The sequence below is a fragment of the Leguminivora glycinivorella genome, chromosome 22, assembly GCF_023078275.1.
Source record: "Leguminivora glycinivorella isolate SPB_JAAS2020 chromosome 22, LegGlyc_1.1, whole genome shotgun sequence".
In the NCBI taxonomy this organism is placed as follows: Eukaryota; Metazoa; Arthropoda; class Insecta; order Lepidoptera; family Tortricidae; genus Leguminivora; species Leguminivora glycinivorella.
The window spans coordinates 4042641-4066194 of record NC_062992.1 but is presented as its reverse complement, the minus strand read 5'-3'; the positions used below and the strand labels follow the sequence as shown (position 1 = coordinate 4066194).

General features: G+C 37.0%; 2 protein-coding genes across 2 annotated transcripts in view; one reads left to right on the top strand and one right to left on the bottom strand.

Moving 5' to 3' along the window:
- The window catches only part of LOC125237759 (dipeptidyl aminopeptidase-like protein 6), a 342306-nt gene that overhangs the window by 242468 nt on the left and 76284 nt on the right, over positions 1-23554 (bottom strand). The gene's annotated exons all lie outside the window — the stretch shown is intronic.
- On the top strand, positions 17865-19344 carry LOC125237760 (protein phosphatase 1 regulatory subunit 36-like). Its single transcript, XM_048144934.1, has one exon. The coding sequence runs from the start codon at positions 17987-17989 to the stop codon at positions 19295-19297; it is 1311 nt and encodes a 436-aa protein (XP_048000891.1). The 5' UTR covers positions 17865-17986; the 3' UTR covers positions 19298-19344.

Here is a 23554-nt window from a genome sequence, read left to right as displayed (position 1 = left end):
AATGATGATCAACAACTTCGACCTGAAGGTGACAGCGGTGAAGCTCCAAGCGCCCATGGCATTCAGCTCAAGAGTCAGCGCTGTGCGGATACCTAATCCCGATGAGTCGGTCACCCTTGGGTTCCTGGCCACTATGATCGCTTGGACTCCTGCTGGGGTAAGCTTAACAAGCTATAATCTTAATACAGCTAACGTAAAAACATACAGCTGTAATTTTTGCTATCACTTCTCAGTTCAGTTAAAAATAACTCAATAAGAAAGAACTAAACAGTAGATACCCTCTTCACACATGTATCGTACAATGTTTTGCAATACCTATGTAGTGTGAGTGCAACACGTCATACTGGTTCACCTCACTTGTCAGGATTACGTCTACAATTAAAACGCTTCATATACATAGATATACGATGAGGTAAAGCAGTGTGAGTGAGGTGTTGCACTTACGCTTCACTTATGGTCTTGAAGTTTCGACATATTTATTAGGACGATACGGCATACGACACTGGTGCAAAACAGTAACATATGTACTGAAAATGTAATTTTGCTTTCATCTAAAAATATATAAAAGAAGAAACTGACTGACTGACTGGCATATCAACGCACAGCCCAGCTCCAGTCCTAGAGATTCCAAATTTGGCACGTAGGTTTCTTATAACAAAGAGGATAGAGTATTAATAGAGAGTTACTGTCAAAGTAAAATGTGTAATCAGAGTGCAAAGACTGCCATCTCTCGGCGCAAGCTTAAAACTTTTGAACCTCAGTTTTGTCAATTTGGCCCATATTGTTAGCATGATATATGTTAAAATGTCCAATATTAATATTAGCGCCATCTAGCTGAGCGTTCTCCAAAGGTGTAATGCCATCTAGGCCACCGTTCATTTTTCTCCGTGGCTTCGCGGTACGTTTTTTTCTTAGACTTTATCCGTCTATACGGAGTTACATATGTGTTTGCTTATAAGAAGTAGAAGAGCACTAAGAAAGGATTTTTCAAGAGGGTGAAACGGGGGTCCAAAGTTTGTATGGATTAGATTAGTACGTGGGTGAATAAGCGGGAAAAAGCTAGTTTACTTATATAATGTGTACTTTTACTGAACTTTGACGCGATGGACAGAGTCATGTTAAAGTGCAAACTTGTAAAATTGCGATCGTTAACTCTTGAGCATAATTCTCAATGGCTCCTGGCATGAGCATTTTCTCATGAAAATTTCCAGCTATTTACGGAAACTTTGAGAATTTTCTGCAGCTTGGGTGTTGCTAGTTATCTAGCTCATCTATCAAGTGTTTCAAGCTAGAATTAACCGTGCTGGCACATATGGATTAAGTTTGAAGTGCCCCCGCGGGGCCTGTAGTTGAGACTGATTTATCACTCCCTTGACGTACGCCCGAGACAAGGAATGGGTTAAATATATATTCGCAATCTTTTTAAAGTTCCATGTTTTACAATGCTTGCTATGGTGGTGCTAAAAAGTAATCAACTTTGGCTGCTGCACTGCAATTTTTATGACAGCCTCGCAGCAATATAGGTACACTGCCAGAAAAAAAAATGTTTGCATTATTAAATAGTGGTTATTATATGGTAGGCGTGTTCAGTTGATACATGGAGAACTTCAACATCATAGTGTAATAATGGAAAAAATTATTAGCTACTGTTGCCCCCCAGTCGAGATTTGCACCGCTGTAACTTACAAGTAAACGTGTAACATATTCAACTGTTTCCAGCACATGCGGCAAGTGAACGCGCCGGTGATCGAGGCATCAATCTGCGAGTCATACACCAAGCTCATGTCGGGTCACTACATCTGTGTCGGCGGCGTGAAGGACCCTAACAGGCACTTCTGCAGGGTATGTGTATTATTCTCCTACTTATTAAGTCGAAGATAGGCTAAACATGTTTCAATCTATTAGAAGATTTTCCTCATAGAGCTCAGTCACCGGATACAGCAACCGTAATCGCACCGCAGCACAAGTGACCGGTAAAGACTCACCTACTGATCAAGCTCGTGATATGTACAGTCACCGCCAAAAATATGTGATGATATTTATACCTTGTCACTTTAACGACGTGTTTGAAATGTCAAACGATTAACAGCGACAAGGTACAATCATCACTTATTTATGCCGGTGACTGTGCTGCGGTTGTGTTATCGTGTATGTCGGATAATAGACAATACTCACTGGGTACATGAACCCTGTATACTTTATTAGACTAAAAACAACTCCACCATATCATATCTTAAGCTAGTTACATAATTTGGCTTATAAGCTTTATAGATACGTTTCCCTATCTTTATAAAAACGAATGAGATTCATAATTTATTTCACTCAGTTCCGAACCAAAACATAAATAATCAATGCATTTGTCTACGGGTGACAGGAAGGCGCCAATAGAAGCTAAAACATTCTCATCTCGACAGTTATTTATATCCTTTTTCCACTTGACTACAGAGAAAATGGGTCAAGTGTACAGGGCTGGCAATGCGCAAACCCTTAGATGTAAAGCAAAGACATATGTCACTCCGTATATAGACGGATAAAGTCCAAGAAAAAAACGTACCCCAAAGCCCTATAGAAAAAGGTACGGTGGCCTAGATGACCTTTGGGGAACGCTCGGCTAGATGACGCTAATATTAATATTTGACATTTGAACACATAATTATCAAGCTAACAATATGGGCCAAATTGTCAAAACTGAGGTTCAAAAGTTTTAAGCTTGTGTCGAGAAATGGCAGTCTGTGCACTGTGATTACACATTTTACTTTGACAGTAACTCTCTATAATACTCGATCCTCTTTGATGTAAAGTATATTGCCGAAATGAAAATCTCTATTCATACCTAAAATATATATTCCTGAATGCTTTTTATCCTAATCCGGCGGAATCTTAGATTCAATGTTGAATTTGCATTTGACCACGCTTTCGACCACGAGTAGCATCAACGATTTTCACTATACGGGCATTTCCCACTTACAAATTATAACAGAAAGGTAGCGCTGGTGGCCTAGCGGTAAGAGCGTGCGACGAAAGATCCGGAGGTCGCGGCTTCGAATCCCGGCTCGTACCAATGAGTTTTCGAAACTTATAGGTATGCGAAATGTCATTTGATATTTGCCGGTGAAGGAAAACATCGTGAGGATTGATTCCTAGTTACCATTCGGGTTGGAAGGTCAGATGGCAGTCGCTTTCGTAAAAACTAGTGCCTAGTTCAAATCTTGGGATTCGTTATCAAAGCGGACCCCAGACTCCCATGAGCCGCAAATGCCGGGATGACGCAAGGAGGATAATGATGAAGTTTTAACAGAAAGATTCCAAAATCCCGACTTGTTGAAAAACTGAGAAGCTAAATAAATAAATGTCATATACAAAGAAAAAATTACCAAGGCCTCCAAGTGTCCGATGCTGGATCACAAATTAAAATATTTCCCATGAAATAATTTAATTGGGTCTTAGAGTAAACTAAGAAGCTGTTAAACCGAACGCACGAGGCAGCCCTGTCGCCCCGTCCTTTATTCCGTTTGCATATCCGTCAATTGAAAAACAAACCCCAGCAGATAGAGTGGGCCCATTTGTAATACGCGAGCCGAGTGGGTCGCCGTTCTGAAACTTTCTTATTTGTTTCTCCTGTGGTTTGTTTGGATGAGTTTGAGTTTATGAATCATCAACAGTCCGACGATATTATGTGTCGAATTGTGGATATGATTGTGGCGATAATATTTTTTTATACATATACCACGTCGGTGGCAAACAGGTATACGGTCCGCCTGATGGAAAGCGGTCACCGTTACCGTTGCCTGAAACTCAAGGGGTGTCACTTGCGCGTTGCCGACCCATTAGAAATAATATCGAAATCTACTGAAAAATAAAAATCGGCTGGATTGCATTTTGATTTTAAATATTTAAGGTATTACACTTGTTGATTTGATAGTACCAAGCCCACATAAAATTAAAACATATAGGTACATATATAGCAGTTAAAATTTAATGTATTTACTATGTAACATATCTCGAATGTAACAAGTAGAGTTCGGAAGCTTATATATATATTTAAGAACCTCCGACATGTTTGTGATGCTAAGTTGCTAACCACTATATACTTTGCACTCTGTCAATCAATTGCAACTTACTGCATCACGGCATGGGGAGGTGCTGCAAAAACTACATTAATTACGCTTGAGCGCGCTCAGCGTGCTGTTCTCAAAGTTATGATGTTTAAACCATTCCGATATCCTACACAATCCATTTATAAAGACACGTCTGTATTAACTGTAAGACAATCATTTATTAAAGGCTTGATCTTGGCTCAACATAAACACCCTCCCGACCATAATGTTACACGACGCAGATCTGACATCGTTTATAATATTCCTCCATCTAAGACTGCGTTTTCGCGAAAGTTTCCACATAATCTTGGTCCCAAATTATATAACACAATAAGTAAATACATAAACTTACGTAATCTAAATATATATCTGTGTAAAAGACGGTTAGACATATTTTTGAATACCCTTAACTACGTAGATACTGAGAATTTATTAAAATAAATGGCAAAACGAAAAAATACTTATCTATCTATACACATACACACACAAATACACACATACACACATCCCTATACATACTACACCATTTTCAACTTAACTATCTCATATAAACCATTTAATTATAGTTAGCATTTTAGGGCAATATAATATTAAATGCATCTGTATTGTTTGCGTACTCTATGTGTTTACGTTTAAGTTATCTCTTAGTAACCAGGTGTGCATTTGCTTGAAATTACGCAAATATGCCACCACCTGATATTATTTGTTGTATCTTAAAATAATGTACGTAAGGTTCAAATGTTATTGAAGAATTGTTGCTAACTGCGAACAAACATTTTATGCATCTGGTGATATTTTGTTTACGGGTGACGAATCTTACTTCACCGTGATACAGTTTTTAACTAGTACGGGAAGTAATGGACTCATTCTTCGCATTATGTACCTATAACTTGCAACTAATTAGTTTTACTGTTTATGTAAATCGGACAGTTGTTGATACCTATCTACCAATAATGTAACTGTTAGTTGTGTTATATTTGAATAAAGAATTTTATTATTATTTATTATTATTATTTAAGTTTCTTTTTTTACATTTTTGTTTTAAAATCAGATTAAACTTTTAAATGTTACTTATATCAAATAAAATTGCAGTGCTATTGACATCTCATACATAACGATATTATTACGATATTAGATTAGAACATAAAATCAAAAATAACCCTCTAAAAGTACATGTGAAAAATAAAATGTCAAACTTTATAGCTCGTAATCTCTATAAAATTAATAAGCATTTCAGTAGACCCTCCACAAACCGACGAGTTGAAAAAAACATTAAAAACAGGACATTATAACAAAGTTACAAACTCTTCGAGTGATATTCAACTTCGTACGAAAAGTTTAGCGAAACCGCAAAAACTCGCGGACTTTCGAGATTTGTTCTTACGCTTTCCCCCCTAATAGCTTATTTATAAATCTTTATTAGATGTACGTATTTTTCCTGTGTTAGGAGTAATTTACTTGGAGAAAAACAAACTAATAAAGTTGATAAAATTTTTACGAAATGAAATAAATGTAGCCAGAGCATTTTTTAAACACAGACAAATTAAAACAGAGTTTACTTGTTTAATCCATATCCATACTTCCATACTAATATTATAAATGGGAAAGTGTGTGTGTCTGTTTGTTTGTCCGTCTTTCACGGTAAAACGGAGCGACGAATTGACGTGATATTTTCAATGGAGATAGTGGAAGGGATGGAGAGTGACACTGGCTACTTTTTGTCTCTTTTTAACGCGAGCGAAACTGCGGGCAAAAGCTAGTACAAAATAAATATGATTGAGAAGAGACTTTCCACTAAAAAAATGTAAATCGATAAGTACGGATAGTAGCTAAAACAACTAAATAGTATTCACTAGGCGCATGACTGGTGTTACCTCATTCTATGGGCTTAAATTTTTACGGTCTTATGGTATTCCATTGGTCGCCACTGAAAAATTAAAATGAAAAATGATTTATTGGTTACACAGGTTGTACATGGAAACCAAACAAGAACCTTCTTTTAAGTAATATAAAATACTTGTGCCAGAAGGCTCCGCTCTTCCATTACTTTGTAGGAAAGTTAACCATTATTTCCTTTATTTATCTTTTCTCTTAGATTAGGCTATTTTATAATATGATTATAAAAGTAAAATACAAAACTACATACAAAACAATACAAAATATATAAACACATTATAAAAAACCTAACCTAGGGTGCCGCCAGCAGCGGGGCAGGGCCCAAGCTGCCGGTTAACCATTATTATTATTACATTTATTACTTTGAATCTTAAGCTTATACAGAATATAAGGTGATAAAGAAATGAATTAATTAGATAATTTAATATTTTGTGTAGGTTCAATGTCATGCCTATTTACAAAAAAATAAAACAATCTTAAGCATGCTTGTGGGTGAGTGAGGAGTGAGTGACTGTGTGTCTGTGCGTGTGTGCGTGTGTGCCACTGGCTTACTTAAACCGGTCTAAAAAACCAGCCTGTAAAATATTTCATCATTTTTATCTCGGGCAGAATTTTTAGGACTAAAGGTTAGTCATGAGGTTACGTCTTTCACGCTTCCTAAAAGTTAGGATATCACGTCTTCTTAAATACGTTATTTTTGATGAACCCATAAGATTAAGGGTCGGTTGCATCAAACCGTCTGTCGCCGTTAAAGCGTTCGCTAAATTTTATAGTATAAAAAGTTCCATAAACCACTGCTGCGTGACGGTGACTTGTCTGTCAAATGTGGTTGAAGCAACTGGCCCTAATAAATCAGATTGTAAGAAATCTCTCACTGCTTGTCATTTTGACATGGTTATAGAGTGGCCAAGGGTTCCAAGGGGTGGTTGACTGTACGTGTTTCACACACGTTACCAATACTCAATGTTACATTTTCCAGAGGGACAACGGCGGCGCAGTCATACAGAATAACACTCTCATCGCAGTCTCCTCATTCCTGCACACCTGCGCCCTCTACTCCAGAAGCCACGCCTTCCCCAAAGTCTCCAGCTTCGCCAGGTGGCTAGACTCCATCATCTGGGACGAGAACAACCGCCCCACAACCCTCCCACCCACCACAGTACAAGGACCAAAGAAAGCTAACACGACAACTCACGCTCCGGCCCCAGAGAATACAGATCCTAGAAATATCTACCAAGACCCGAGGAAGTTTTTACTAACTTTGCCTTTTGATCCTATAGATGTGCCTTTAGAACCTCAGGGAGATAACTCGGTGCTCCCTAGGATGAGTTTGTATGAGTCATATCTACAGAATATGGCGAGAGCAAGGACTAGTACAACTGAGGATCCGGCGGAGATTGAGGAGCAGGCGAGACGGATGTGGCTACAAAAGTTTGGAAAGAACGTAGTGTTGCCTTCCGGCTTTATGGTGTAAGAAATAAAGAACTGAGACTTATATAAACTTGTGTTATTTTTATTAAACCAGTTTCTTCATTGCATTCAGCTGTACCCAAGACAATGCTATTCCAAAAAAATGTAGTCGGAATGGCCTCAAGAATATTCAACAAAATACCACAAAATATTCAATTATTACATCTTAACAAGTTTAAAAATGCCTTAAAATTGTTGTTTGCTCAAAAGAGTTAAGTACTACTCTATAAAATAATTCTTAGATGATAAAGATTTGTGAATATTTAGAATATAATTATGTAGCTAATTATTAATTTATAATTTGACATGCATGCTCTCAAATTGGTATGCCGTAAGGCGCCACATAGTGAAACTTAACTGAAATGTAATGTAACGACTTATGTACATGTATGTCAAATAAATGATTCTGTATTCTGCATTCTTAAGCTGCGTTTTCACTTAGTGTTCTGAACAGTTCTGAGCTAGCATTCGTCCGTTCTTGCATATGTGAAAACACTTGACTTCCATACATTTTATCGGTGCACGAACGAACGAATGCTCGCTCATAATGTTCAGAACACTAAGTGAAAACGCATCTTTACTTTGTGACGAACAACGATTTGCCTCATCTTTTGTGATGGAATGCGCTCCCGGAATGGAATTCGCTCCCACCATCTGTTCCCAGAAAAATACGACCTCCGTCTCTTTCAAGCAAGAGTGAATAGGCTATTACTGAATCGAGGAGCTCCATCTTAGACTATGTCCTCACTTTCCATCAGGTGTGACTAGGGTCAATTGCTCGCGATCAGTCTACAATGAAAAAAATAAAAAATAAACTACTAGATGAACTAACAAATTAATGGATATTTCAGACAGATTAAACGGTATAAACTTCAAAGAAATCAGTACTTCCTAAGCACATTTCTGCAGTTTGTTATTATTTTTTATAAGCATAATTGGACGGTGTTATGGAATAGCGAACTAAGCGCCAAAATCCGAAAAAAAAGTTATGAATGCAGTTCGGATATAAATGTGATAATCTATAGTATTGATTATTTCTTTGTTGAAAAATCATGCTTACAGCCTTATTTTAAGGGGTAGAATCAAGCGACACGTTAAAATTTGTATGGCCCTGTGTACTAAGTCGTTACGTAAAAACGAATTGAACGCCAAATTTACTTTTACAAATTATAATAAGCGTATATTCTAAATCGCAAAATCGAGTTAAACGCCATAAAGATGTTATTAATTCGTTTTGGTTTAAAGTTTTGATGATTTATAAACGCAATATCGATTTAACCGCCCTATTGGTGTCGTTTAATTCGTTGTTACATATTTGAAATTGCAGGATATTTCGCTTAATGAGAACTAAGTATCAAGAGGTTTTGTTATATCATAATATCTTATGTGTGTAATCCTGGCTAGTACTAATGAATTATTATTAGTTACAATGCCAATTTTGCCATATATGCTGATTTTTATGACATTTATTAAAAAAAGTTGATTGCAGAACAAAACTAAATTGTTAGACGGATTAGTCCTAATCATTGTGGAGGAAAACATTGTTGTTAATTTATTTACAATAGCACTATTTACTCAAATATATGGAATTTTATTTTATTCCAGTATTCACTTTACCTCTAACAATTTGCATTAAAGAATCAAACGACAAAATATGTCTCATAGTACGCTACGGCGAAATAAATTAACCTCATCGCAGTATTAGTTCAATAAAGAATCAAGCGGAAAAACGTTAATAACTTCGAAACTTGAATAGGTATGGTGTTATTTTTTTTATCAATTTAAATTATGAACACTTTTATAGGTTCAATGTCAAAATTAACTTTTTTGCTTTATAAATGAACTTACAACAACTGATTCAAATTTCAAATCTTTCTAGCTCATTTTCTCGATTTCAACTAACTGTCGCTTGATCGCTTATTCCATAACACTGTCCAATTTACCCTTCATTATATTTATTTGGGTTAACCAATCAATTATTTTACCTACAAACCGATTAAATGAACCGCAAACGAACATTTATCTGTCATAAAATAAATAACAAACGATACTGCAGCCATTTTGCGGCGCACAAACCCAATACTCGCGTAGTACCTAATGGCTTCCAATGTCAGCCTCCGGCTCTGCGACAAATGCGAGAATCAGCTGATAAAATAGCAGCAAAAATATATACTATAGGTGAAAAACCACAGATGTCATATATACCATAGATCAAGCAAACGTATCTACTTGGCGTGTCAAATGAACTCAGTGAAATCCACTGAGTTGTCCGTCTTTAATCGCAGCTTGCAGCTTTCGGGCGTCAATTTTTGTAAGTTGAAGTCAATCAAAACATAAAAAATGCCTCGTTACGTGATATTCAATTGCAACAACACAAAAATTATGAACAATCAAGAGCCTGAGACATATTTAAAATTACAGGCAAGAAACAACTTCAGTACAAAATTTGACACGCTCGGCCCCTATACAAATAGATGAACTTGTTTCTTCTATATAAATAAAGTTCTGTGTGAAAAACATAAGAAAGTCACCTATTGTATGTGTGAGTGACGTATTCGAATAGAGAACACGTATTTAAAATTAGTAACACAACAAAACAAACGCCTATTCGAACACGTCACTCGCACATACAACAGGTGACTTTTTTAAGTTTTTCACGTATACTTAGGTCTACCAATATAACATGACGTTTCCAAAATCTTATACATTTTTTTATACCACGTCGGTGGCAAACAGGTATATGGCCCGCCTGATGGAAAGCGGTCACCGTAACCTATGGACGCCTGCAACTCAAGGGGTGTTACATGCGCGTTGCCGACCCATTAGAAACTTGTACAATTAAGTGGCAGAGACTTTAAGATAAATAAGATTTTTTTTTGACAAAACATTCCTTGCCTGACGGAAGCACTCGACAACTGCAATATTTTGTTTTCAAAATAAACAAAGACATCCCACGAATGTCTCATACAATACTGTCAACACCCCCTCCCACCCCCATTATTATAGGCGTTATTTATGTCGCCTTCATGAACTTTGTGCAACTTTTGCGATATGCGGCATACTTGCTGTCCTATTTATCACACGACGGTTCCCGGGGCTATGTCGCTACCAGAGACAATATAACTTTGTAAATGACAAATACTTTGTAAAAGACGAAGTCTAAAAACATACACCGTGCTTTTTATTTTCCGTAAAATTCGACAAGTCATTAGGTTTATTAAGCGCTGGTGGCCTAGCGGTAAGAGCGTGCGACTTTCAATCCGGAGGTCGCGGGTTCGAACCCTGGCTCGTACCAATGAGGTTTTCGGAACTTATGTGCGAAATGTCATTTGATATTTGCCAGTCGCTTTTCGGTGAAGGAAAACATCGTGAGAAAACCGGAATAATTCCAATAAGGCCTAGTTACCCTTTTGGGTTGGAAGGTCAGATGGCAGTCGCTTTCGTAAAACTAGTGCCTACGCCAAATCTTGGGATTAGTTGTCACAGTGGACCCCAGGCTCCCATGTGTCGCGGCAAATGCCGGGATAACGCAAGGAGGATGATGTTGATGATTAGGATTATTAACAGAAATACCTGGTATACCGTATAGACTATAGGTATTGTTTTTTGTCAAGTTGCAGTAGTTTTGAACGTTGCGAAATGCAAGCCGGAGACGGAAACATGTGTCACTGTCACCGACGCGGCGTACATTTCAGTGGAGCTTGTCACATGCTATTTGACCCGACTGTAAATACATACATACATATACAATACATATAGTACCGGCCAATAATAATTATGTAACATTCATTTCTCTTCCATACAACTATTTATTTATTTTACTTATTTATACTTTATTGCAAATAAAAAAATAAGCAGCGAGTAGTAGTAAGCAATAGCAGTAGTAGTAGTAGTAAACACTTTATTGTACAGAGAATAATTATAACGGTTATGTACAAAGGCGAGCTTATCCCTTTAAGGGATCTCTTCCAGCTAACCTTAGAATAACTGTGAGAGGAAAATAGATAGCAGGTAGTTCTCGAGATATTTAGTAATGTGACAGACAGATAGACAGACAGACGGACAGAGCGGCACCATAAGGGTTCCTTTTTGTACCTTTTTGGTATGGAACCCTAAAAATAATTACAAATGGTGGACTTAATGCCTTAAGGTATTCTCTACCAGTCAACCACTTGGTCAAAAAGAAACATATATGTGTAAGTTATTATTACAGCATTCTTTGTGATATGCCGTGTCTCCTATTATAATTCACTTTATTTAAATATTCATGCATTTGTACAAAATTACTAGTAAAATATGCAATAAAGTATTAAAAAAAATGTATAAAAAATTTTTTTCATTTCAATTTCCATACATATTTATCTTCATATCACAATAATCTTAGTCTCTGATAAACTACTGTAAATTATGTCTCAGTAGCTTGGAAAATATTTAGGAAATAAGTTTATAACATGCATCTCTAATTGTTCAATATTCTTAACAAAATGTAACATACATAATTCAAAAGTTTTATCTAAAATTCGCATTAAAGAAATATGAAATTTAATTTGAAACCTGTACCGTTACCATGGGCTGCCCAAGTGAGAGCCGTATTACTTTACTCAGAAAGTAAGTGAGTTTACTTTTGTTTACAATATATTGTGCCTAACTTCACGCCAAAGAAGCTGCTTCTATCCCTTTCTAAGTTTATCAATAAACGGAGAAAGAACTATAGGCGAATGCTACGCCTCTGGTGTTTACGCGATGGAACTAAAATCATAAGTAAATGTAATTTACCTATCGAAATCTGTCAATATAGGGTCTACTGCAAATTTCGAAACATACGCACTGAGGGATTCTTCCTCTTTCACTTTATACTGATAAGAGTAAAAGAGACTCATGTCCACATGTCGATAACTTCGGTATTCGGTAGTAGGCCTCAAACCATAGGCAAAGTCATTCTGACGTGACATTTCTGTCAAGTTATACAAAAATCACACGGAATTTTCACAATTATATTTGCAGTTTTAAATAAAATTATGACTAACATATTGCATTAATTTATAATATTACGTGAAATTCGAGATTAGCTAAAATTTAATAAAAAGATAAACCAGTGAACAAATCAAATAAGGTAATGAGTTATTTTTGGCCATCATATTGTACTATTTACAATTGAGATGATTATAATGCTCAAAGCAGTTTTTGGTTTCAGAAAGATGACGGAAGCTATGATTGAAATCAATATTTCCGAACAAACCCGTATGGTATTCAGTCAACATGGAAGATGGTTCAATTGATATTAATACTGTGGCACTCTGGCAGTTACGCTACTCAAAACCTTAGGGCAGCAGAGGGGAGCAGTACCAATTTATAGGTGTTTTTGTTCCGCGATGCACTTAATGGTATTATTGGCCATGATCATCACAGGTATATGTATAGAAGTGCTCCAATAAAGGAAAAAACCTCAACTCCAAAAAATAATCCTGTTACTAAAATAAAGTATTTCATTAATTGACTTTGTTTATTTGTGATGTTCTTGAGTAGTAAAGAAATAGAAATATTTTTTACAGAAAAAGGGTACATAGCATCTTATATAGAATTAGCTTTTGCCCGCGGTTTCGCTCGCGTACTAAAAGAATTCTTATTCAAACATATACAAATAATAAAATTTTCATTTGGATCCGTAGGTTTCTATGCAGACGTTTGTCTGCGTTTTTTTTCAATTACTCATATTACTATTGTTTTTAAAAAGAAATGCTTACAGTGGTTATACAAATGTTACACAGCAACCACAGCGTAGGTAGTAGGTACGAGTAGGTATGTATTCTATATACACTGAGGAAATTACATATTGTACAACAGAACTCACATAGCTTCGTATCTGGGCACTATTGTCGGTAGGTAAAAAGTACTTTCTCGCATTATTGCTTACAATTACAGATTGCCGACCGATTACCCCTATCCCTATCCCTAACCCTACCCCTATCCCTATTAGGGTTTGTTGGGATTTTCCGCCAAGCAAAGAACCGGGAAATGAACTTGAAGGCTGTAGGCATAAACCCTATAATTTATGAATTTATTATGCACACCACACTATTGGCGCTTTGTAAATAATTTGTAATTGTTCAAAAATACTTCTTTTCATTCATAAAACATTGTATTGTGTAGTTACTAAATAGTCATAAGTTTAGCATTTCAATATGTGCAATACTACTTTTATGATTAACAAAGTAATTGTTATTCCTGTAATTGTTTCTTCTGCTGTATGTTGTATTAAGTATGTTTGTGCTGATTGCCAAGTTGCCAATGCTCCCAATAAATTTAAAAAAAAATTAGCTTTGTCAACTTTGACACTAGGACTTAGCTGAAATGTCAATCGTTGACGCTGAACCATGGACTTTCAATCTATGCGCTAAACGCCGATCGAAATTCAGTCTAGCTCTGTCATGTCAATACGGAAAAGTGATAGAGATAGCTAAGCTACGATAACGATGTTAATCATAATCGTTTGTGCATTTGGCTACGTGCCCTGCCAAAAAATTAGATACAATTTTTACTTGTTTCAAAATGCTTTTTCTACTCACTTTTGTATCAAATTATAATCTTCATATACACCCCATAATGGCTTATCGCCTTCAAAAGTTCTATACCTTACCTTAGACTTTGTCGTTATCTATGTCGATGTCGTTGTAATTGATGTTTGATATGTACAAAAACGCTGAATTTTAGGTTTTTAGTTTTCGTTTCACATCAATTTATTAAATACTTAGCCTGTTACTCAAGAATATTACAAAATAAACAAAGTCACAGAATGAGATACTTTATTTTAGTAATAGGATAATTTTTTTGAAGTTTTTTCCTTTGGTTCACTTCTAATATATACGCACGAGATATGGTGTTATGGTGACTACAGGTACAAGTATTGTGCATTGAGGAACTAACATGCCCATGAATTGGTACTGCCTGCTGCTGTAGGTAATCAATCAGTTGATTCTTAACTGCCTCAATCATTATCAATTTGAACAATCTTCTACGTTGGGTTTGCTGAATACCATACGGCTGGCATGGAAATATTGTTTTCAATAATATCTTCTTTTTCTGAAAGCAACCAATATAATCATCTCAACTGTAGCTAAACAGTACAAAATGATGAATAAATATAACTCATTACCTTTGTAAAAGTATCAAACACTCGTTTCATCACTGGTTTATCTTTTTATCGAACTACTGACTAACTGCTACATTTAAGCTGTTCTTGAATTTCACGTAATATTATAAATTAATACATATTAGTCATAATTGTATTTAAAATTGCAAATATAATCGAGAAAATGTTGCGGGTAGGGCTTGCATTCCGGAATTCCGGAATCTCGAAATTCCGGAATTTCGGACAATTTTTCCGATATTACAGTTCCGGAATTGAATCACTTAATCTCGAAAATTCCGGAATTGAAAAAAGATATATTTTTGGACGAATACGTGTAATATCAGCCTGGTTATTTTACAAAACTACCACCGCGTTTATAAAAGATATGTAAATTCATTAAGTTAGACAATCCTTGGATTCAGGTAGTGCCTATTTTATGACCAAAGGGTTGCATCCAGGGCTAGTTAGAGCGAGATAGTGTAGTTTTAACCCGCTAATATTATATCATTGTCACTTTCTGGTTTTGCTCTCAATTGTTTTAGCTAATACTTAAGTGAAATATTTAATAATCATTTTAAAGTAAATATTTGTTGTAGAAAGTTTTGTTTTGTGATAATTTAAAATTACTAGCCGGGAGTTGAGTGTTATGCTCGAATACTGAAGGACAATGAAACTTAAATAAATAACATTAGGTACATTATTAATATTATTATTTTATTGGCGTTATTTATGCTCAATTAGATCGAACTTAAATTTCAGTAATAATCTAAATTAATCGGTATTAAAGCGGCATAAACTCAAAATTTTACTTCTTTTCTCATAGCACTGAATATTTTAGGCATAAAGTCTTATGTTCAGAAGCAAATCGTAGTATTTGGTATTACATTCATTCACAAGCATAACGTCGTAGTTACTTTATACACTTTTCACAAAGACGTGTGCATATTTTACTAAACTCTATCTAAGTCTATTACCACTTACCACAAAATCAAAAGATTTGAGAAGCAAATATATGGAAAATGATGTATATAAAAGAATGATGATATCTAAAATGAACTGGTCTATTTTGATGAAAGTGATGGACTAAATACTGGGCTATGGATAAAAAACCGGACGCCTGCCTAATAAAATGGTATCCAATTTTATTTCCGGCAGACGGTGACTCGTCCCTACAAGATGGGCCCCCACAAAAAGCGACATCCAAGATGGCTCAAGGGCAACACCGGTGCGAGAACTCAAGGGTGTCGAGAGGTGTACACCGCTTTCTGCCCAGTGGCTGTTAAGCCACTGTACCAACTCGCGTCTTATGCAAATTTTATGAATGGACTTATTATTTCGATGCTCAATGGATAAAAAAATAACTTTAACGTTGACCACTATCAGAAAACTGGCCCTAAAACCTCGTTTGTATTGTTAACTGTAGTTCCAAATACCTTGCAAGACCGATTTTGACGCAAAATGGGCTTTCCTGTAAAATTACTAAAATGCAAATTTCAGTGTTACATGCCTTTCAGGTACGGAGTTATTGTCTTAAACGTCGATTTATAACAAATTTCAGTTTAAAATTGTATTATTTCATCAAAAATTCACCAGAAAACCAAACCAAAAAAAATTTTTCAATTCCGGAACTAGTTCCGGAATTCCGGAATTGAAGTCCAATCTCGAAAACCAGTTCCGGAATTGAAAACCGTCCGATATTGCAAGCCCTAGTTGCGGGATTGTTATATAATTTGACAGTAATGACACATCACAGTGAATTGGTGGTTTACTTTTACGCTAGTGACTGTCAATGATTACTCACGTAAAGTATTGAGTTTTCACTAGAGACTGTCAAATAGTTCTGGTTCTATTGACTTCATACAATCAGAAAGAGAGCGCCTTAGCTGTAAAGTTAGGAACGTATTGAAAACTCGGAGTAAACACGTTAATAACTTATGGTACCGATGAAAATTTTAGTACGTGAGCGTTTCCGCTTGGAGCGCTGTTCAGTTTTTCCATACATTTTCCGTAACTCTCACTGAAAACGTAACGTATTTTTTAACTCAAAAAAGTCATGGTAAGGCTACTGGAAAGTATTAAGTTGGCTAAAAGGAAAGTTTCAAGTTTTGATAAAATTAATTAATATTCAGGCGCTACTTAAACTTGGGAACACTTACCACGAGTTTGAATAGTTGCGGAGATATAACTCAAGTTTAAATATAACCAGAGACAGTTGAGACTAGTTTTACGAAAAAAGTTGCAAACGAGTAGATCGACCATTTGGTGGATAGCAGGCCCAGATCTTAAAACTGAAAGTTACAAGTGGAAGTCTCTTTCCAACTTGTCATATTAGACATTGACAACCACTTGTAAATTGTACCTTCGAGAAATGGGTCCCAGATGGTCAATGTCACCCGTATAAAAGTTACACATCATATTTTTACATATACATTGACATCTTACGCCGTGGCTTGCGTGGGCGACGGTCGCGCGACGGCGATGCGACGCATACGATATCAAACCTTATCGATATGGAAGTATGAGATGCGACGGCGACGGTCGCGCGACCGTCGCCCACGCAAGACACGGCGTTACTAGTTATCATTACAGTGTATCTCGTCGTGTGTATTAGGTATTATTACTAAAATACACCGATAGATAAGCATAAGCATATTTTTCTACTCGTCGACTGTAATCTGTCAATTAGGACACCACAGACTAAACTATAAGCGCTAATTTTTCAGTGTTGGATACTCTATGGCAGTTCCGACTCAACTATAATAATCTCATTATAGTTGACTTTAGTTAACTGTAATAATTTCAAAAATAGAACTTCATACAATTTCTATACTAATTTGCGATACCTGGCATCTGAAACACATTTTTTTTATCTGTCGCGTTATCGGCCAATCAGAGACGGTTATTACAAACAATTGGTTGCTAGGTAATTCGATGTTGATACAACGGTGAACAACGCTATTAAAATTAATTTTAACTTGCATGAATGATGATATTTCCGTCCATTGATGATGAAGATGATGACTCGTAGAAAAAGTATTGTATACAATATTATAGTGATATAATTAAGCTTTTCACTCTCGTACCGTACTATTAGGCCACTCAGTAAAGCTTCGTGGCCTAAACATGGTACTCGACTGAAAAGCTTTGTATTATATCACAATTGTATAAAATACTATTGTAAAAATAAATTAAGTTCAACAGCTTTATGTAAAGTCTCTGCCATCTAGATTTTTGATAGACACCTAGACAATTATGTCAAATGTTATTTTTATAGGTGGTTTACATATTTTATAGTTTATTTACAATTTATGCATATATTATGTACATGGAGTGAGTCGACAAAAAATAAGAAAATTGGTTAGGGGTAATACAGATTACAGACATAAATACTATTATGGAAGAGGACGATATTTCCATCAGCCCCTACGATGATGGATCTTGGGAGTGGGACGACGCTAATAACAGACTCGAGTTTAAAAGCAACATCAATGAAGAGTCCCAGACTGTTCCAACAGATCGAGTCTACGCCTCCAACATATTGAAATCCTTAGAGTTCTCCGACAGTCCCGACTTATACGATATACTTAGATTTGAAAAGCGTTATCAAAGGCAAGTCAAAGATAATGGCATTGACGTAGTGACGCTGCAAGATGTTAAAGATGTAGTACTATTTTCGGCATCGCCGCAATTTATCACCATTCCTATAGTTAAAATACTACATTTGCCAGCGACTGAACGCCTCCTCAGAGCACTCATATTTTACTGTCAGTACTACCTGCAAGTTGAAGAAACCCTCAGCCTCCGCTCTTTAGAAAAGAGGCTTCCATCCAGTAACAGCATTGCATACGAAAAAGAGCTAAGCGAAGACTTACAGGACATGCGATTCCTTATAGCAAAAGAATACAGCACTATGATTTTAGGCGGTGACCGATTCGACAAATACCATCACATGGGGACTAAGAAAACCCTTTCTGCACCTATACGAGACGCTGTATTCTACGAAACTTTCTTCCGTCTGATCACACAGATAGTTTGGATAGCTCTCGGTCGGAAATCTGGCAAGGATATCGAAGTTGAAATCAATCGACTGTTTAAATCGGATAGATTTAATTTTGCAGAACATAAATACAATTTTCGAGCAGGTAAAAACGTCCATGAGCAATTGTTAATGTCAGGGGGATGTGTACGAAGAGATCGATTATTGAAAACGGAGTCACCTTTGATAAATGAAATTTTCTGTCAACGGCCAATTGCGTACCGCATGTCAGGAATAGGCGTCGTGAAGTATCCAAACTTGACGCCTAGGCTGAGGTATTTTAAGCGCGTCTTAATTTTACCAGAGGAGGAGTTCCAGGTAGTCGGAATAACTGTAGGTATCCTCGGCCTGTCCAGAAAACTTTTTGATCCAATGTTGAAGGAAACGAAACAGAAAAAACAACCAAGGTTAGGATCTTTATCTAGAAAAATGTCTAAAGTTTCAGTCAGTACAGCATCCGCCGCTCCTACAATGCTCTTCCCAGATATTAATCTGCCTAAAAAGTCTGACGTACAGGAGTTTGGGGACGAGCTCCCTGGCGAAACTTACTCTCCAAAACCGATCGATACTGTACAGAAAATGAAATGGTTACAAAAAGTTCGCAAGCGTCTTCATCGAAAACGAGAATTAGAAGCAAATCTTATGAGAAGACGGTCTATTGTTCACTGAAATGTACTTTCTGTTACACATTTAAATATACAGAAGTCCTAACCAGATCAGGATTTTTAAATAATTAGGTAGTACTTATCTGACATAAAAGATGACTTTTATCTCAAGGGTTGCCTTGCCACAGTATAAGGACGACTCAGTAGTTAATTTCCCGCGATCGATATTTGGCACTCTCGCACGCGGCGAGCTTGGCAGCGCCACGCAGCGCAGCGCGTACTGACGCGACCGGCATCATCCGGTTTCGCATGTACTCTCTGCACCTCGCTGCGTGCGAGCGCTACTCAAGGACAAACCGCACGGCGCAAATTTTGTTAGAAGAATTATTACTGAGTCGTCCTTGCCTAAACTGCAGCCTTGCCTACGCTGTATGTGTCACTAACTTGATCACTAATCTGTGATGCAGGGCGCTATAGCCAACCAAATACCTTGACAAGCAGAAGCGTCTGCAATCGATGCCACTATAAATCTTCCAGAGGTAGTGAGTTCAAGTCTCACTCAAGGCAGTGATTTTCCAATTTTAAATTTATTCTAAACACGGTCGTGATGCTTTAGATGCTTTAGCTAGCATGAAAGATATAGGAGTGGAATAAAAAATATTAGAAAATTACAAAAAAAATGGGTATCCCTAATATTATCCATTATAATGTCCACGTCACATTTACCGGGGTTTTTGAACGGAAAAACATAACCACGATAACAAATCACGTATTTCCATTACCAGGGCAGCAGCAGCGCACCAAAGTGGTTCATAAATCATAAATCAACGTCCGCACTGAAACAGGCCGAACTTAACGAACGATTATGTACTAATGGTCGTTATTTCACTTAACCTTCAAAATATCAATTAATGAAGGCTTTCACGCCAAGTTTGATGACCCGGAGACATTTAAGAGTTTAAAAATATCAAGTAGATATAATATTAACGATCTTAATATTACATGTGAGTAACACACACTTTGGTGTTGACGACCGACCTTGCCTAGAGGATAGTGACTTAGTGATTCTGATGCCTGTGAAGCAGAAGGGTCTGGGTTCAAATCCCGGTAAGGGCATTTTATGTGTGATGAGCACATAAATTTGTTCCCGAGTCAGTCCATTAAATCGGGTAGATACTTAAGTGGGCCATATTTGAATTAGCCCAAGAGCCCAGGCCCCGTAGCCGAATGGCATTTCTACGACGTGAAACGAAAACCAAACGCCGCGAAAGGTAGTCTGGCTCTGTCGCGCCAATAGGCAAGAGCGATAGAGATAGATATCTACGAGCGTTTCGTTTCGTGAGCGTTTCGTGAGCGTTTGTGCCATTCGGCTACGCACCCAGAGCCAGACCTTTCTAATTTTCTCAAGGCTGAAACTTTGGGATAACGTAGAATTATGTAGTATCGACACACATAGTTTCATTGACACGTCCACATTTAAATGGCAAAATTCATTATGAAATAAAGAATTTTGTAATAATAAAAAAAATGGCGCAGCCTGTAGGATCCAGGGGCCTAGCGGGTATAGTGACCTTGCCTGCTAAGCCGCGGTCCTGGGTTCGAATCCCGGTAAGGGCACTATTTGCAAGTTCGATAGGGACGGCCTGATGTTTTATCATTTATCGCGCGTCCATGCTTGTCTGCCTGATCATCTTTGAAGACTAAACTGCCATGTACACTTTTCTGAATTTCACCTACATAGTTTCAGTTTATTAGTTAGTTTAGTATTAGTACCCATACCACAAGTTTTCTTGAGCTTACCGTGGGACTCCCTCGATCTGTGTAAGAATATTAATTTATTAATATTTACAAGCAAGATGATCTGACACAAGTATTAAATCCATACTAATATTAATAAGGTAGTATTAAATCAATATCATATTTCTCTAATCTTAATGTACCTTTAGTGTTAAAGCAAAAGAAAACGCTGAACGGTGGGCTTTCTTCACGTCAATCGGTTTCAAGCAGAAGGGTTTTCGCTGAATTTCTCTTTTGAAGTTTCTTTGGCAGCTTTTATAATTATTAACTTTGAATGTTACCTCATCTGACGACAGGTCGGGTCTATTGTATGCCAAGCCGACGGCCCTAGATACGAATCCTGAAAACTCTCGTAAGGGCATTTGTGTGATGAGCACAGATATTTGTTTCTAAGAAAAGAAGAGAAATTTTTCTATGTATTTCTAAGACTAACTATTTTGGATCAATGATCCAAAGTGAATCTTGGCCTCCATCTTAAAGGCCGGCAACGCACCTCCAACACCTCTGGTGTTTCGGGTGTCCATGGGCGGCGGTGATCGCTTACCATCAGGCGACCTGTCTGCTCGTTTGCCTCCTATCCCATAAAAAAAAAAAAAAAAAAGAAATAAGAAACCCCTACCTGACCCTTTAGCACAACTTGCCTTGTAGCGCGAGAGTAAATAGTTACATCAATCGCGATTTCAAGTATGGACTCGCGCGCGACGAGGCAAGTTATGCTAGTCGGCTGTATGTATTTTTCAGTATCTATTTATTTATTTATTTAAACTTTATTGCACAACTAAAGAAACATGTACAAATGGCGGACTTAATGCCAAAAGGCATTCTCTACCAGTCAACCATTGGGTTAAACAGAGACATATATGTTGGCGCAGGAGAAATAATAGCTAACAGAGACAAATATAATCGTGACATCAAACATAAATTTACTAAACTCAGGTTGAATACTAATACTTATATAAATTTATATAAAGATAGACTAATATATATAATTGCATATACATATATGATGGTGAACATTATTTGAATTCTTCTGCCAGAAGATGCTTGCGGAGCAGTCGTTTGAAAACGAGTTTGCTTGGGGCTTGTCGAATAGAGAGGGGGAGAGAATTCCAAAGGCGGATTGCCTCGACGGCGAAGGAGTTAGAGACGAAACCAGATCTATTCTATGTATTAGATATGCCGTTGTCTGAGTACCCACAATACAAGCCTTCTTGACTTACCGTGACGGTTAACAGGCAGGGTCGCGTCACTAGACCAGACTGGTCTTTAGCACTGTATGTACAGTCGATTACAAAGAGATATATCAATTTTTTCACCTTATTACAATGCAAAAAGGTGAAAAAGTGGGTACATCTCTTTGTAGTCGACTGTATAGTATAACATCTATTTTAGTTTACTCTACAAAGATAATACAGTAAAAGAACCAGCCCTTACAATTACGCATCTTAAAAGTAAACACCATGCTCTTAATTCACGACTAGTTTCATTAGACTTTTATTGACTTCAGTTTCCCGTGATCATGATGCATGTAACTGCGTCGAAATATCGGGACCTCATTAAAAATCAAGAAGGTAATCACGGTCTATATCCCGGTCAATATAAGTCTAATCATGCTCATGAAATAAAACTATGGAAACGGATTAAATCATGCTCTAATCATGCTCTTGCCCTTATCCCAGTCACTTGGTATCGGCGCAGCATGTCTTCCTCTTCCATACATCTCTATCGCCCGTCATCTCATCATTACCTTGTTTTCGTTGCGTGCATACATTGCATATCGATCCTACACGTTGGGGAGGAGATGTGAAAACAACTTTGATTGCTGAGGTCGCCGTCATTGAAATCGATGTGGAGGACTATATATACACTATACATATATACATTATATATACATTACATACACTTCTCACAGTTTTGCTCTCCAGTTACGTTCTTTCTTATGCATTTGTAATACCATCTTTCATCCTTTAGTCTTGAAAGTAATGAAGGAACTTAGAGCTGCCTTACTTAATAGAATTCCTCAATACATCGAAACTAGCGCAATATCGGCTGAGATATGCTAATGCCTGGGGACCCCTGATTTACATACCGAGTAATTCGACGCTTGCACAAGATGGGTTCCGCCGACCTATTCAGGAAGGAGAGCATAATATTCGCTAGAATGCAAATCTAGACTCCTCAGACAAGGAATAAATTTAAAAGTGGAAAATTTCTCACGAAATAAATAAATATTATAGGACATTCTTGCACAGATTCACTGAGTCCCTCAAGAAGGCTTGTATTGGGGGTACTCAGACAACGATATAAATGTTTGATATACAAATACTTATATATACCTACATAGAAAACACCCATGACTCAGGAACAAATATCTGTGCTCATCACACAAAGAAATGCCCTTACAGGGATTCGAACCCAGGACCGCTTAGCAGGCAAGGTCACTACCCGCTAGGCCCCTAGATCCTACAGGCTGCGCCATTTTTTTTAATATTACAAAATTCTTTATTTCATAATGAATTTTGCC